Below are 13,689 nucleotides of genomic sequence, written 5' to 3'. Positions count from 1 at the left end.
GAGACGGGGTTTCACCATGTTGGCCTGGCTGGTCTTGAACTCCTGACCTTGTGATCCACCTGCCTCGGTCTCCCAAAGTGCTGGGATTACAGCCATGAACCACCACTCCCGGCCCCCCATCCCCCCCTTTTTTTTTTAAATCACATACTAAATGTGTCATTTAGAACATATGCTTCAAGAGGTCAGGGTTTATGTTTCCTTTACTGCTATACTCCTGACCTGGAACAACATCCAGCACACAGTAATAATCAATGTTTTTTTGAATGAATGAGTGGACATCTTACCCAGGATAATAATTCATGCTTATTGATAAAGGCAGACAAACCAGGGTGATAAGTTAGAACCCAGAGGAAGCCTAGGGGTGGGAGGATTCAGGGTATCACAACTGTATCTGAGAATGAGGAGGTTGTAGGAGGAGGCCTTTTGGATAGCACCCCCTAGTTCTGCCCCTCATATCTGCTTCCTTGGTCTCTCCTGATTGCTTGCTGTTTCTCCTCTTTTTTTGGAGCATCTCACAGATACATTTATTCATACCACAAAGTAAACACTATTCGGGTATGTAGTGATGTTCCACGTTCTTGTCTAATAACAGCTGGCTTCAATTTATAGGCAGTACACATGAGATGTTTAATCTCACATGTACTCCAAGCAAAGCTGGAGTACCATGAGCAGGCGCAGGAGTTCTCAAAACTTTACTTGTTGTTTTAAAAGTTTTCATTTATTGGCCAGGCGTGGTGGCTCATGCCTGTAATCCCAGCACTTTGGGAGGTTGAGGCGAGTGGATCACGAGGTCAGGAGATCGAGACCATCCTGGCTAACACGGTGAAACCCCGTGTCTACTAAAAATACAAAAAAATTAGCTGGACATGGTGGCGGGTACCTGTAATCCCAGCTACTCAGGAGGCTGAGGCAGGAGAATGACGTGAACCCTGGAGGCGGAGCTTGCAGTGAGCCAAGATCGCACCACTGCGCTCCAGCCTGGGCGACAGAGCGAGACTCTGTCTCAAAAAATATATATATATTTTTTTCATTTATTTAGTTACTTTTAGAGATAGAGCCTCCCGCTGTTGCCCAGGCTGGAGTGCAGTGGCAGTCATAGCTTACTGCAGCTTTGAACTCCTGGGCTCAAATGATCCTCCTGCCTCAGCCTCTCCAGTAGCTGGGACTGACTACAGGCGCATGCTACCACACCTAGCTAATTTTTATTTTTATTTTTATTTTTATTTTTTTGAGACAGGGTTTTACTCTGTCACCCAGGCTAGAGTGCAGTGGTGAGATCATGGCTCACTGTAGCCTCTGTCTCCTGGGCTCAATCAATCCTCCCACCTCAGCCTCCCCAGTAGCTGGGATTACGGGTGCACACCACCATACCCTGCTAATTGTATTTATTTTTAATAGAGATGGGATTTTGCCATGTTGCCCAGACTGGTCTTGAGCTGCTGGGCTCAAGGGATCTTCCCACCACAGCTTCCCAATGTGCTGGGATTACAGGTGTGAGCCACTGCACCTGGCCAGCTTTACTTCTTTTACCAGCACTCCTGATTTTATAAACAGTGAGGCTTATCAACCCCATTTCTACCCAAATCTTCTGGTAAACTTGAGTATAGTAGGGCTTCATAGGTGGCAGCCCTGTCCCTGTCCTATTATGATGGTAGCTGTTGTGATGTGGCGATCTCTGATCTCCTAGAAACCCCTGGGGGGCCACTGTGGCCTGCCCGGTCTCCCAGCCAGGGTTGAAACCAGACATGCATTGGGGCTGACCCCTGTGCCCCACCCCAGAGTCATGCCAGCGTGGGTGGTGGGGCATTCTCTGGGATGAATGATCTGGATCCTATAGCCATCTGTGTCCTGTTTGAGGAATGGGACCCTCAAACAGAGAACAGCCAAGATGCTCAAGCAGGTGTGTGCTTGGGCCAGACTCTGCAGCCTTTGGTTTGGGACTTGAATGCCATTCACTGAAGGGGCCCAGGAAATGGGCAGCTCACATGGTGTTGCTGGGTATCCAGCTGCGGCAGTTTAGCAGAGGAGGACTTGTAATGAGATGGTAGCTCCTTATACGCTAAGACATGATTTTTCTGTTCTCTTACTACCTCCTGCACCTTCTAGAACTGTTCCTTCTCTGATGCTGTTTTCCTTTCTTCCAGTGGTTTAGCTCTAGGGTCTCCATAGCAGGGGAGGTAGGGTCAGTCTCCTGAGATGGCTGATGTCCTACCCTGCCCCCCAACCAGGGGCCCCAGGAGACTCTTTTTTCTTACTGCAAGTTTGGCTTCCTCAGTCTGCAGATCTCCAGGGGAGCCCACCAGCCTAATCAACATGGCCTCAGAAGACATTGCCAAGCTGGCAGAGACACTGGCCAAGACTCAGGTGGCCGGGGGACAGCTGAGTTTCAAGGGCAAGAGCCTCAAACTCAACACTGCAGAAGATGGTGAGTTTCTGGAAGTTGTGTATTCGTGTGTCCAGGGGAGGAAAGGGAGTGTACTGAATTCTTACTGGTTGTCAGGCTCTTTCTGCTACATTGTCTCCATTATTTGTCCCAGCAGCTCTGTGAGGTGTCATTGGGCCTATTCTAACAATGAGGCCCAGAGATCATTTGCCCAGGAGCAAGCTCCCCTGCACTTTGCATGTTTGCATTGGGCATCCCTTTGTGCCCTGCCCTTTCTTTCTCAGGAGGAGATGGTAGGTAATGAGGGGCCACAGTTAGTGCCAGTCCCAAGATATAGCCTCTAACTCTGACTTCATATCTGGTGTTCTCCTCACCCCTGCCCTTAACCCCCATGATCCCAGGCAGGCCTGGGAATAGCTGCAGCTTTCCCCAGAGCTGAGGCTCTGGTGGAGCTGCATTAAAACATCCTGGGCCCTCTTGGGAGATGCTGGTTCATGCAACCAGATGTACCTGGGAGAGGGATGGCTGTCTGTGTGTACACAGGTACTGCAACCACAGAAAACTAGGAACCAGAGAGCAGACCCTGTCTTTTCATCCCTCGTCAAGGCTTGGCTGCCACTTACCAATCCTGAATCCCCTGGCACCTGCAAGTGAAGGCACCTGCATCAAGTGAGGCCTCCTGGGATTCTGGTCCAACCAGGGGAACTGGTCTGGACATGCCTGGTTGTCATGTTGTGTAGGCAGCCTTGTTCTCCTCTCCAGGTCGGAGGCTGCTTGAGTCCTTGGGTAGCTGGGAGCGTGCTGATGCACGTTCCTAACATCTCCATAAGGCCTAACGTTTATAGACTTCCTCCCTGTGTGTTTATCACGTTTTTTTTTGAGATAGAGTCTTGCTCTGTCACCCAGGCTAGAGTGCAGTGGCACGATCTCGGCTCACTGCAAACCTCTGCCTCCCGGGTTCAAGTGATTCTCCTGCCTCAGCCTCCTGAGTAGCTGGGATTACAGGCGCCTGCCAGCACACCCGGCTAACTTTTGTATTTTTAGTAGAGTTAGGGTTTTGCCATATTGGTCAGGATGCTCTCGATCTCCTGATCTCAGGTGATCTGCCCACCTTGGCCTCCCAAAGTGTTAGGATTACAGGCGTGAGCCACTGTGCCTGGCTTTTTTTTTTTTTTTTTTTTTTGAGATGAGTCTCACTCGGCCACCCAGGCTGGAGTGTAGGGGTGCGATGTTGGCTCATTGCAACTTCTGTCTCCCAGGTTCAAGCGATTCTCCTGCCTCAGCCTCCCAAATAGCTGGGACTACAGGCTCACACCATCACGCCCGGCTAATTTTTTTTTTTTTTTTTTTGAGACATAGTCTTGTTCTGTTGCCTAGGCTGGAGTGCGGTGGTGCGATCTCAGCTCACTTTAACCTCTGCCTCTTGGGTTCAGGCAATTCTTATGCCTCAGCCTCCCGGGTAGCTGGGACCACAGGCGTGTACAACCATGCCCAGCTAATTTTCTTTTCTTTTTTTTTTTTTTTTGAGATGGAGTCTTGCTCTGTCGCCCAGGCTGAAGTGCAGTGGCGCGATCTCGGCTCACTGCACGGTCCGCCTCCCTGGTTCATGCCGTTCTCCTGCCTCAGCCTCCCGAGTAGCTAGGACTACAGGCACCTGCCACCACACCCGGCTAATTTTTTGTACTTTAGTAGAGATGGGGTTTTACCATGTTGGACAGGCTGGTCTTGAACTCCTGACCTCAGGTGATTTGCCCGCCTCAGCCTACAAAGTACTGGGATTACAGGTGTGAGCCACTGTGTCCAGCCTTCAGCCTATTTTTGTATTTGTATTTTTATTATTATTATTTTTTTTGAGATGGAGTCTCGCTCTGTCACCCAGGCTGGAGTGCAGTGGCATGATGTTGGCTCACTGCAGGCTCTGCCTCCTGGGTTCATGCCATTCTCCCACCTCATTCTCCCAAGTAGTTGGGACTACAGGTGCCTGCCACCACACCCGGCTAATTTTTTTGTATTTTTAGTAGAGACAGGATTTCACCGTGTTAGTTAGCCAAGATGGTCTCGATCTCCTGACCTCATGATCTGCCCACCTCGGCCTCCCAAAGTGTTGGGATTACAGGCGTGAGCCACCGTGCCCGGCCCCCTATTTTTGTATTTTTAGTAGAGACAGGGTTTTGCCATGTTGGCCAGGCTGGTCTTGAATTCTTGACCTCAGGTGATCTGCCCACTTTGACCTCGTTTATCACTTTTGTTGCTTGTGTCACCCTTGTGGGAGATAGATGGGAATGTTGCTGTTTTATAAATGAGAAAAAAGAATTTAAGAGCCTTTAAGTAACTTGGCCAAGGTCAGACATTTGATAAATAGCAGAGCTAGGATTTTCACAGAGGTCCAGTGAAATCCCTATTCCAATGCTTCTAATTAGACATTGAGCTCCGTTTAGGAAACATGGATTTGATGCTAAATGCCATTTATTGAACACTGTGTCAGATAAGGGTATTAAGTGCCAGATAAATAGTATCTCAGTTTATCTTCACAAAATCCCTTGAGATGGATTGCATTTCCATTTTGCAGATTGGAAAACTGAGGTTTAGGGAGGTGGTATGACATGCCTAAGGCCACAACTTTAATGAGTAGAGCTGGGATTAGAACTCAAGTTTGGGCCAGGTGCAGTGGCTCACGCCTGTAATCCCAGCACTTTGGGAGGCCTAGGTGGGCAGATCACCTGAGGTCAGGAATTCCAGACCAGCCTGGCCAACACGGAGAAACCCTGTCTTTACTACAAATACAGAAATTAGCCGGGTGTGGTGGTGAACACCTGTAATCCCAGCTACTCTCGGGAGGCTGAGGCAGGAGAATTGCTTGAACCCTGGAGGCGGAGGTTGCAGTGAGCTGAGATTGCACCACTGTACTCCAGGCTTGGTGACAGAACGAGACTATCTCAAAAAAAAAAAAAAAAAAAAAAAACCTCAAGTTTGGCTGGGTCTAAAATCCATCCAGTTAACTTCTTTACTCTCCCAGCACAGGCTGAATGTGGTGTCTCCCATTTTGTAAGTCCCCAGGGGTGCCCAGCTTACCCAGCTCCTAAGAAGCAGCAAATCTGGAATAGGAATGATATACCCAGGTAACTAATTGAAGGCGAAATGTGAATATACTCTATGAAAACAAGTGAAAAGGCTCTGGCAAGTAAGGCAGGGAGAGGGCTCACTTTTACTTTAAGAGCACCCAGGAAGTCCTTTCATCCCTTGCCAAGGCTTGGCTGGCACTGACCAACCCCGAATCCCTTGGCATCTGGAAGTGAAGGTACCCACATCAGTGAGCCATCCTTGGGTTCTGGCCTAACCAGGGAAACTTGGGCCCACCTTGGACAACTTCTTAGGGAGCCCCTACTAGTTTGTAAAGTCCTTTCTCAAGACCCTTCTTGAGCAGAAGGTCGAGTTCAAACTTTATCTCCCATACCCATCTCTGTCTCTTCCCTCCCACATGTCACCCTGCCCCATCCTGTACCAGCCAGACTCACCTTTTTGTTTCATGTAAGTTTTGGTTTTGTTCAGATTATACAATTAATGCAGGTTTATTATAGAATACAGAAACATTCAAAGAACAGGGAAAATACATATCCTCACTTTCATATAACCCCAAGGATATAACTACTATTAATTTCAGGGCATTTTATTTCTAGCACATAGTCTTTTTTTTTTTTTTTTTCTCCTGAGACACAGTCTCGCTCTGTAGCCCAGGCTGGAGTGCAGTGGCAAGATCTCGCTCACTGCTACCTCCGCCTCCTGGGCCCCGGTTCAAGCAATTCTGCCTCAGCCTCCCGAGCAGCTGGGATTACAGGCATGCACCACCATGCCCAACTAATTTTTGTATTTTTAGTAGAGAAGGGGTTTACCATGTTGGCCAGGCTGGTCTTGAACTCCTGAACTCCTGACCTCATGATCCGCCCGCCTCGGCCTCCCAAAGTGCTGGGATTACAGGCGTGAGCCACCGTGCCCAGCCTAGTCTTTTTTTTTTTCCTGAACGTAGCTGAGTTCATTTTGTTTTGTTTGTTTTTTGAAACGGAGTTTTGCTCTTGTTGCCCAGGGATTAGTGCAATGCCACGATCTCGGCTCACTGCAACCTCCGCCTCCCAGGTTCAAGCAATTCTCCTGTCTCAGCCTCCCTAGTAGCTGGGATTACAGGCACCCACCACCACACCTGGCTAATTTTTGTATTTTTAGTTAGAGACAGGGTTTCATCATATTGGACAGGCTGGTCTCAAACTCTTGACCTCAGGTGATCCTCAGGCCTCGGCCTCCCAAAGTGCTGGGATTACAGGTGTGAGCCACCACTCCCGGCCCATTTTGTTTTTAATTGGGATTATATTATAGATCTTTTAAAAGCTGCTGTATAACCTGATATATTGAGAACATTTTACATCAAGTAGTGAAAAACACACAATCACCCATTATCCTACCAGCTAGAGAGAACTACTATAATATTTGGTTTCTATGTTCCTAGACCTTGTTTTATGCACATGTGGCATGTGTGTTTGTGTATGAATACATATGTTTTTAAAGAGTGATCAGCCCAAATGCTTGAGTAACCTAATTTTTCACTTATTGCTATAACAGATTTTTCCAAGTCAAAAACACCTGTGTTATCTTTCATAGCAGTGCTGGTGTAACTATTGGTGTAATGTGCCACAGTGAACCTCTGTCCTCCTCTCTGTCTTCCTGTCTCTCTTTTTTTGTTTGTTTGTTTTGTTTTGAGAAGGCAGGGTCTTGCTCTGTCCCCCTGGCTGGAGTGCTATGGCATGATCATGGCTCATTGCAGCCTCAACTTCTCAGGCTCAGCTGATCCTCCCAGCTTAGCCTCCCAAGTAGCTGAGACTACAGGTGCATGCCACCACACCAGGCTAATTTTTTTTTTTTTCTTTTTTCTTGAGACAGAGTCTCACTGTGTCGCCCAGGCTGGAGTGTAGTGGTGTGATCTCAGCTCACTACAACTTCCGCCTCCCAGGTTTAGGTGATTCTCCTGCCTCAGCTTCCTGAGTAGCTGGGATTACAGGCATGTGCCATCACGCCCAGCTAATTTTTGTATTTTTAATGGAGATGGGGTTTCACTATATTGGTCAGGCTGGTCTTGAACTCCTGACCTTGTGATCCGCCCACCTTGGCCTCCCAAAATGCTGCGATTACAGGCATATGCCACCATGCCTGACTTTTTTTTAAGATGGAGTCTTGCTCTGTCTCCCAGGCTGGAGTGCAGTGACACGATCTCGGCTCACTGTACCCTCCTCCTCCCAGGTTCAAGACATTCTCCTGCCTCAGCCTCCTGAGTAGCTGGGATTACAAACACCCACCACCACGCCCAGCTAATTTTTGTATTTTTAGTAAGACAGAGTTTCACCATGTTGCCCAGGCTGGTCTTAAACTCCTGGGCTCAAGCAATCCACCTGCCTTAGCCTCCCAAAGTACTGGGATTACAGGCGTGAGCCACTGCACTGGGCCTTCTGTCTTCTCTTGATGGACATTTAGGTGGTTTGGAATGGTTCATCAAAATAAAATAGTACAGTAGTGGACAAATACCCCCCACATGAATCACTTAACAATGAAAGCCTTTGTGCCATCATGCCTGCTGACCCTCTGGCTTGGGTGCCGTTTCTCTGCTTGGCCTGGTACACTGCCCATCTTTGGAGGCTCCACATACACCACCCACTTGGCAAAGTCTTCTTTGCTGTGAGCAGCCAGTTGCTCTTTTCCCTCGGCTCCCAAGCCTCTTTACTTACCTGGTTTTAACACTCGTTACAGAGAAATCATCTGCATAGCTCTGTACTCTGGACCATGAGCCTATCTGATTCTCTGTAAGCCAGGGCTCGTTGCACGGTAGATGTACCATAAACTGTTAAGTGGCAAGGTGGTTGCCAACCTCTATCCTATCTTAGCTGTTTGTGATTCCAAAAGCCTAAGGTTCTGCTCTTTGCTTCCTGGCAGCTAAAGATGTGATTAAAGAGATTGAAGACTTTGACAGCTTGGAGGCTCTGCGTCTGGAAGGCAACACAGTGGGCGTGGAAGCAGCCAGGGTCATCGCCAAGGCCTTAGAGAAGAAGTCGGAGTTGAAGGTGAGCAGAGTGGGGCGAGTAGGCCCAGGCTGGTTTGAACAAGCTTCTGTTCACGCTTCTACAACCCCTGCCTGTGTCCAGTCTCTTCTAGGCCCCTGCCCGAGTGGCTGTACCCCAAGCAGCTCCTCTTCTTCTGGCCTCCCAAGGGCACACAGCATTGGCTAGGGACCCTCTCCCTGTAGTCAGCAGACCCTGAGAGGGTGTTCGGGTGCAGGAGGATTTTTGGCATGACACCTGTGAAAGATAAAGTAGGGAGAGCCTTCTGCTCATAATGCAAAGCTGTCACATGTGAGGTGGGAAGGTTGCAGAAATAACCAGCAGGAGCCTCTGACTGTGAGGCTGCTCTGACAGACCCACCCTCTGGGAGTTTCAGAGCAAAGATTGCCCATTGAAAGGAGTCTTGTGTTGGGCAGAAGTGGCCAGGCCTCAGCTCAAATGCTGCAGCAATAGGAAGGTGCTGTAGCCAGGGACTGCCAGCTCCCTACACTCCTCGCAGCAGAGGCAAGTTCTCTTTTTTTGTTTTTTGAGACAGAGTCTCACTCTGTCGTCCAGGCTGGAGTTCAGTGGCACAATCTCGGCTCACTGCAATCTCCGCCTCCTGGGTTCAAGCGATTCTCCTGCCTCAGCCTCTGAGTAGCTGGGATTACAGGCTCCCACCACCACTCCCGGCTAATTTATTTTTGTATTTTTAGTAGAGATGGGGTTTCACTGTATTAGCCAGGATGGTCTCGAATTCCTGACCTTGTGATCTGCCCGCCTTGGCCTCCCAAAGTGCTGGGATTACAGGCATGAGCCACTGCTCCTGGCCTTTTTTTTTTTTTGGGATGGAGTCTAACGCTGTCACTCAGGCTGGTGTGCAGTGGTGTGATCTCGGCTTGCTGCAACCTCCACCTCCCAGGTTCAAGTGATTCTTCTGCCTCAGCCTGCCAAGTAGCTAGGATTACATGCACCCACCACCACGCCCAGCTAATTTTTTGCATTTTTAGTAGATACGGGGTTTCACTATGTTGGCCAGGCTGGTCTCGAACTCCTGACCTTGTGATTTGTCTGCCTCGGCCTCCCAATGTGCTGGGATTACAGGCATGAGCCACTGCATGCAGCTGGCAAGTTCTCTTGAAGGTTAGATCCAAGTGGTGCCCTCCTTGGCCAACACAAAGGGCAAGTCAGGTTGTTCTAGCCCCGTGTTCCCCCAACAGGTTCTACTAAACCCCAGTCTTCTGATATGCTCTGTGAGAAAAGCAAGAGTATCATGTTCAAAGCGTTGGGAGATGTCACTGGGTATTCCCCTCTCTTTGAAATCCCAAAGTCGAGAGAGAGAGAGACCAGAGTTCCAGAATGGCATTGTCTCTTCATATGTGCACGGCTAGGGTTGGGCTGGGCTCTTCTGCATGTCATTGCCTGCTCACAGCAACCAGGGAAGAGACTGGGTTGAGTCTCCATTTATAAGTCAAGGGAACTGAGGCTCAGAGGGGCTTATTAAATAGCCACGATCAATCGGGCATGATGGCTCACAGCTGTAATCCCAGCACTTTGGAAGGCCAAGGCCCAGAAGTTCGAGACCAGCTTGGACAACATGGTGAAGCCCCATCTCTACAAAAAGTACAAAAATTAGCCTGGCATGGTGGTGTGCACCTATGGTCCCAGCTCCTTGGGAGGCTAAGATGAGAGGATCGCTTGAGCCTGGGAGGCAGTGGTTTCAGTGAGCCAAGATTGCACCACTACACTCCAGCCTGAGTGGCAGAGCAAGACCCTGTCTCAAAAAAAGAAAAAAAAAAAAGCCGGGCCTGGTGGATCACGCCTGTAATCCTAGCACTTTGGGAGGCCAAGGTGGGCAGATCACAAGGTCAAGAGATCAAGACCATCCTGGCCAACATGGTGAAATCTCATCTCAAAATACAAAAATTTGCTGGGTGTGGTGGCGTGCACCTGTAGTCCCAGCTACTCAGGAGGCTGAGGCAGGAGAATCGCTTGAAACCAGGAGACAGAGGTTGCAGTGAGCCAAGATAGCGCCACTGCCCTCCAGCCTAGCGACAGAGCGAGACTGTCTCAAAAAAAAAAAAGAAAAAAAAACAGCAGAGATGTGGCCAAGCCACACATCACACTCCTGAGATCAGTGTTCTCTCTGTGGCGTCAGTTTCTGCAGGAGGAGGAATATGGGACTGAGGGCCAGGAGAAGATTCACCCCGGAAGGGCCTGCAAGCTAGTTTACAAAGTGGCACTGCATATTTGTTTCCTCAGGAAGGTCATGGTCAAGTTAACCACCAAGACAGTGATTGTTTCTGCTCTCCTGCCTGGGGCCTGTACTTTCCCTGAGCATAAGCTGGGATGTTTTCCAACCAAAGAACTCAGAACTCGGCCCTCCCCGAGACCTGTGAAGAACAGGAATGAAGAAGCCGTGGGCCTGAAGGCTACAGGACTCAGCAGGAGCTGAGCTTGCGTTCGGCACATGGGATCAAGCCCTAACAGCACCACCTTGTTTGCCGTATGCGGCCTTGCCCTGCATGCAGCTCTGAGGCTGGGCTCTTATATGAAATAGGAGATAGAGCCCTTCCTTCTTCCTCAGAGGTTGTCCTGGGAGAGCTTGGCTGGTAGGAGTGCTGCATGCACATTCCCGCCTGCTGCAGATGCAGTGGCTCGAGTGAATCACTGCACGCCACCTCCCAGGCCCTCCTCTGTGCAGGAAGCAGCCCAGGGCAGGGGCATGGTGGGATCTGCCCTTGATGGCCCAGTGTTCCGGGCATAGTGCTGATGCCAGAGGTGTTCTCTCCGCTGCTGCAGCAGTGTGCAGGTGAGGAGTGAGGTCTTGATGGGCGAGAGAAGTGCAGCCCAGAGTCACACAACTAGGGGTAGGCTGAGGTGGAGTCCAGGTTGTCAGCCCAAGCTTTTTTATTTTTTATTTTTATTTTTATTTTTATTTTTTTTTGAGACGGAGTCTCGCTCTGTCCCCAGGCTGGAGTACAGTGGTGAGATCTCCGCTCACTGCAAGCTCCGCCTCCTGGGTTCACGCCATTCTCCTGCCTCAGCCTCCCGAGCGGCTGGGACTACAGGCACCCGCCCCCATGCCCGGCTGATTTTTTGTATTTTTAGTAGAGATGGGTTTCACCCTGTTAGCCAGGATGGTCTCAATCTCCTGACCTCGTGATCCGCCTGCCTCGGCCTCCTAAAGTGCTGGGATTACAGGTGTGAGCCACCGCGCCCGGCTTTTTTTTTTTTTTTTTTTTTTAAGAGACAGTTTCACGCCATTGCCCAGGCTTTAGTGCAGTGGCATGATCATAGCTCGCTGCAGCCTTGAACTCCCAGGCTCAAGTGATCCTTCCATCTCAGCCCACTAGGTAGCTGGGACCATGTGTGTGCCACAATGCCCAGCTAATTTTTTTTCTTTTTTTTTTTAATGGTGGGGTCTTGCTGTGTTGCCCAGTCTGATCCTTGATCTCCTAGGTTCAAGCAGTCTTCCCACTTTGGCCTTCCAAAGTGCTGGAATTATCGGCGTGAGCCAATGTGCCCAGCCCAAGCAAGCTCTTAACTGCTTTGCTGTTCACGTGGGAGATCATTAGGACCTAAAACCTCATTTCAGAGATAGGATACCAGAGGCTGGAGAGGGGGAGTGATGGCTGGAGTCAGCTAAATCAGGATTGGAACCTAGGCGGTGTGGCCTAGAGTCCTATGCTGACTGTTCAGCTCATTAGAGTTGGGTTTGGGGAGCTTTGTTCAGAGTGACATGCCAGTATCTGTTGTGAGGGACTGTGGCGCTCGGGCTCTGGCTGCCTGTTCCTGGCCCTGTGGACCTGCGTGCAGGTGTTAACTACTAAGCAAATCTGGTGTAGAGCAGACAGCTGAGGCCCCAGGTGTGTTCATGGTCTGCTTTATTGGCGGATATGCGGATTTTTCTGCAAAAACCAGCTTCCTTAGCATGTAAGGTGGAAGCAGATCACGTGATCCCAGGAGTTTGAGACAAGCTTGGACAACATAGGGAGATTCCCAACTCTACAAAAGATACAATAATTAGCTGGGTGTGGTGGTACACACATGTAGTCCCAGCTACTTGGGAGGTTGAGGTGGGAGGATGGCTTGAGCCTGGGAGGTCGAGGCTGCAGTGAGCCGTGTATGCATGGCTACGCTCTGGCCTGGGTGATAGAGTGAGACCCTGTCTCAAAATAAAAAGGGAGGGCTGGGCACGGTGGCTCTCATGCCTATAATCCCAGCACTTCGGGAGGCTGAGGCAGGTGGATCACCTGAGGTCAGGAGTTCGAGACCAGCCTGGCCAATATGGTGAAACCCCATCTCTACTAAAAAAAATACAAAAATTAGCTGGGCGTGGTGGCGGGTGCCTGTAATCCCAGCTACTCTGGAGACTGAGACAGGAGAATCACTTGAACTTGGGAGGTGGAGGTTTCAGGGAGCCGAGATCAGGCCATTGCACTGTAGCCTGGGCAATGAGTGAAACTCCGTCTCAAAAAATAAATAAATAGATAAAATAGGACGGGCACGGTGGCTCACGCCTATAATCCCAGCATTTTTGGAGGCTGAGGTGGGTGGATCACCTGAGGTCGAGAGTTCAAGACCAGCTTGGCCAATATGGCAAAACCCTGTCTCCACTAAAAATACAAAAAATTAGCCGGGCATGGTAGCGGGCGCCTATAATCCCAGCTACTTGGGAGACTGAGGCAGGACACTCACTTGAACCTGGGAGGCAGAGGTTGCAGTGAGCCGAGATTGCTCCACTGCATTCCAGCCTGGGTGCGACAGGATGAGACTCTGTCTCAAAAATAAATAAATAAAATAAGGGTAATTGAGGTATCCATCACCTTAAATATTTATCTTTATGCTAGGAACATTCAAATTTTTCTCTTCCAGCTTTTTTTTTTTTTTTTTTTTTTGAGACAGTCTTTCTGTGTCGCCCAGGCTGCTGTGCAGTGGCACAGTTTCAGCTCAGCACAACCTCTGCCTCCCGGTTTCCAGCAATTCTCATGCCTCAGCCTCTTGAGTGGCTGGGACTACAGGCGTGCACCACCATGTCCGGCTAATTTTTATACTTTTAGTAGAGATGGGGTTTTGACATGTTGGCCAGGCTACTCTCGAACTCCTGACCTCAGGTGATCTGCCTGTCTCCGCCTCCCAAAGTGCTGGGATTACAGGTGTGAGCCACCGTGCCCGGCATCTTCTAGGTATTTTGAAATGTATAATAGATTAATGTAAACAATAGTT

General features: G+C 49.5%; 1 protein-coding gene across 5 annotated transcripts in view; it reads left to right on the top strand.

Annotated features, from left to right (window-relative positions):
• The window catches only part of RANGAP1 (Ran GTPase activating protein 1), a 54,793-nt gene that overhangs the window by 17,297 nt on the left and 23,807 nt on the right, over positions 1 to 13,689 (top strand). For 3 of the 5 annotated variants that reach the window (XM_009234410.4, XM_063722738.1, NM_001134177.1), the window contains 2 exon segments: positions 2,276 to 2,425; positions 8,357 to 8,484. In XM_009234410.4, the coding sequence (XP_009232685.1) occupies positions 2,314 to 2,425; positions 8,357 to 8,484 (240 nt within the window). In that variant the 5' untranslated portion in view covers positions 2,276 to 2,313. 5 annotated transcript variants of the gene reach the window in all.

Source organism: Pongo abelii, chromosome 23, assembly GCF_028885655.2.
Source record: "Pongo abelii isolate AG06213 chromosome 23, NHGRI_mPonAbe1-v2.0_pri, whole genome shotgun sequence".
In the NCBI taxonomy this organism is placed as follows: Eukaryota; Metazoa; Chordata; class Mammalia; order Primates; family Hominidae; genus Pongo; species Pongo abelii.
This window is presented reverse-complemented; position numbering and strand designations above follow the sequence as displayed.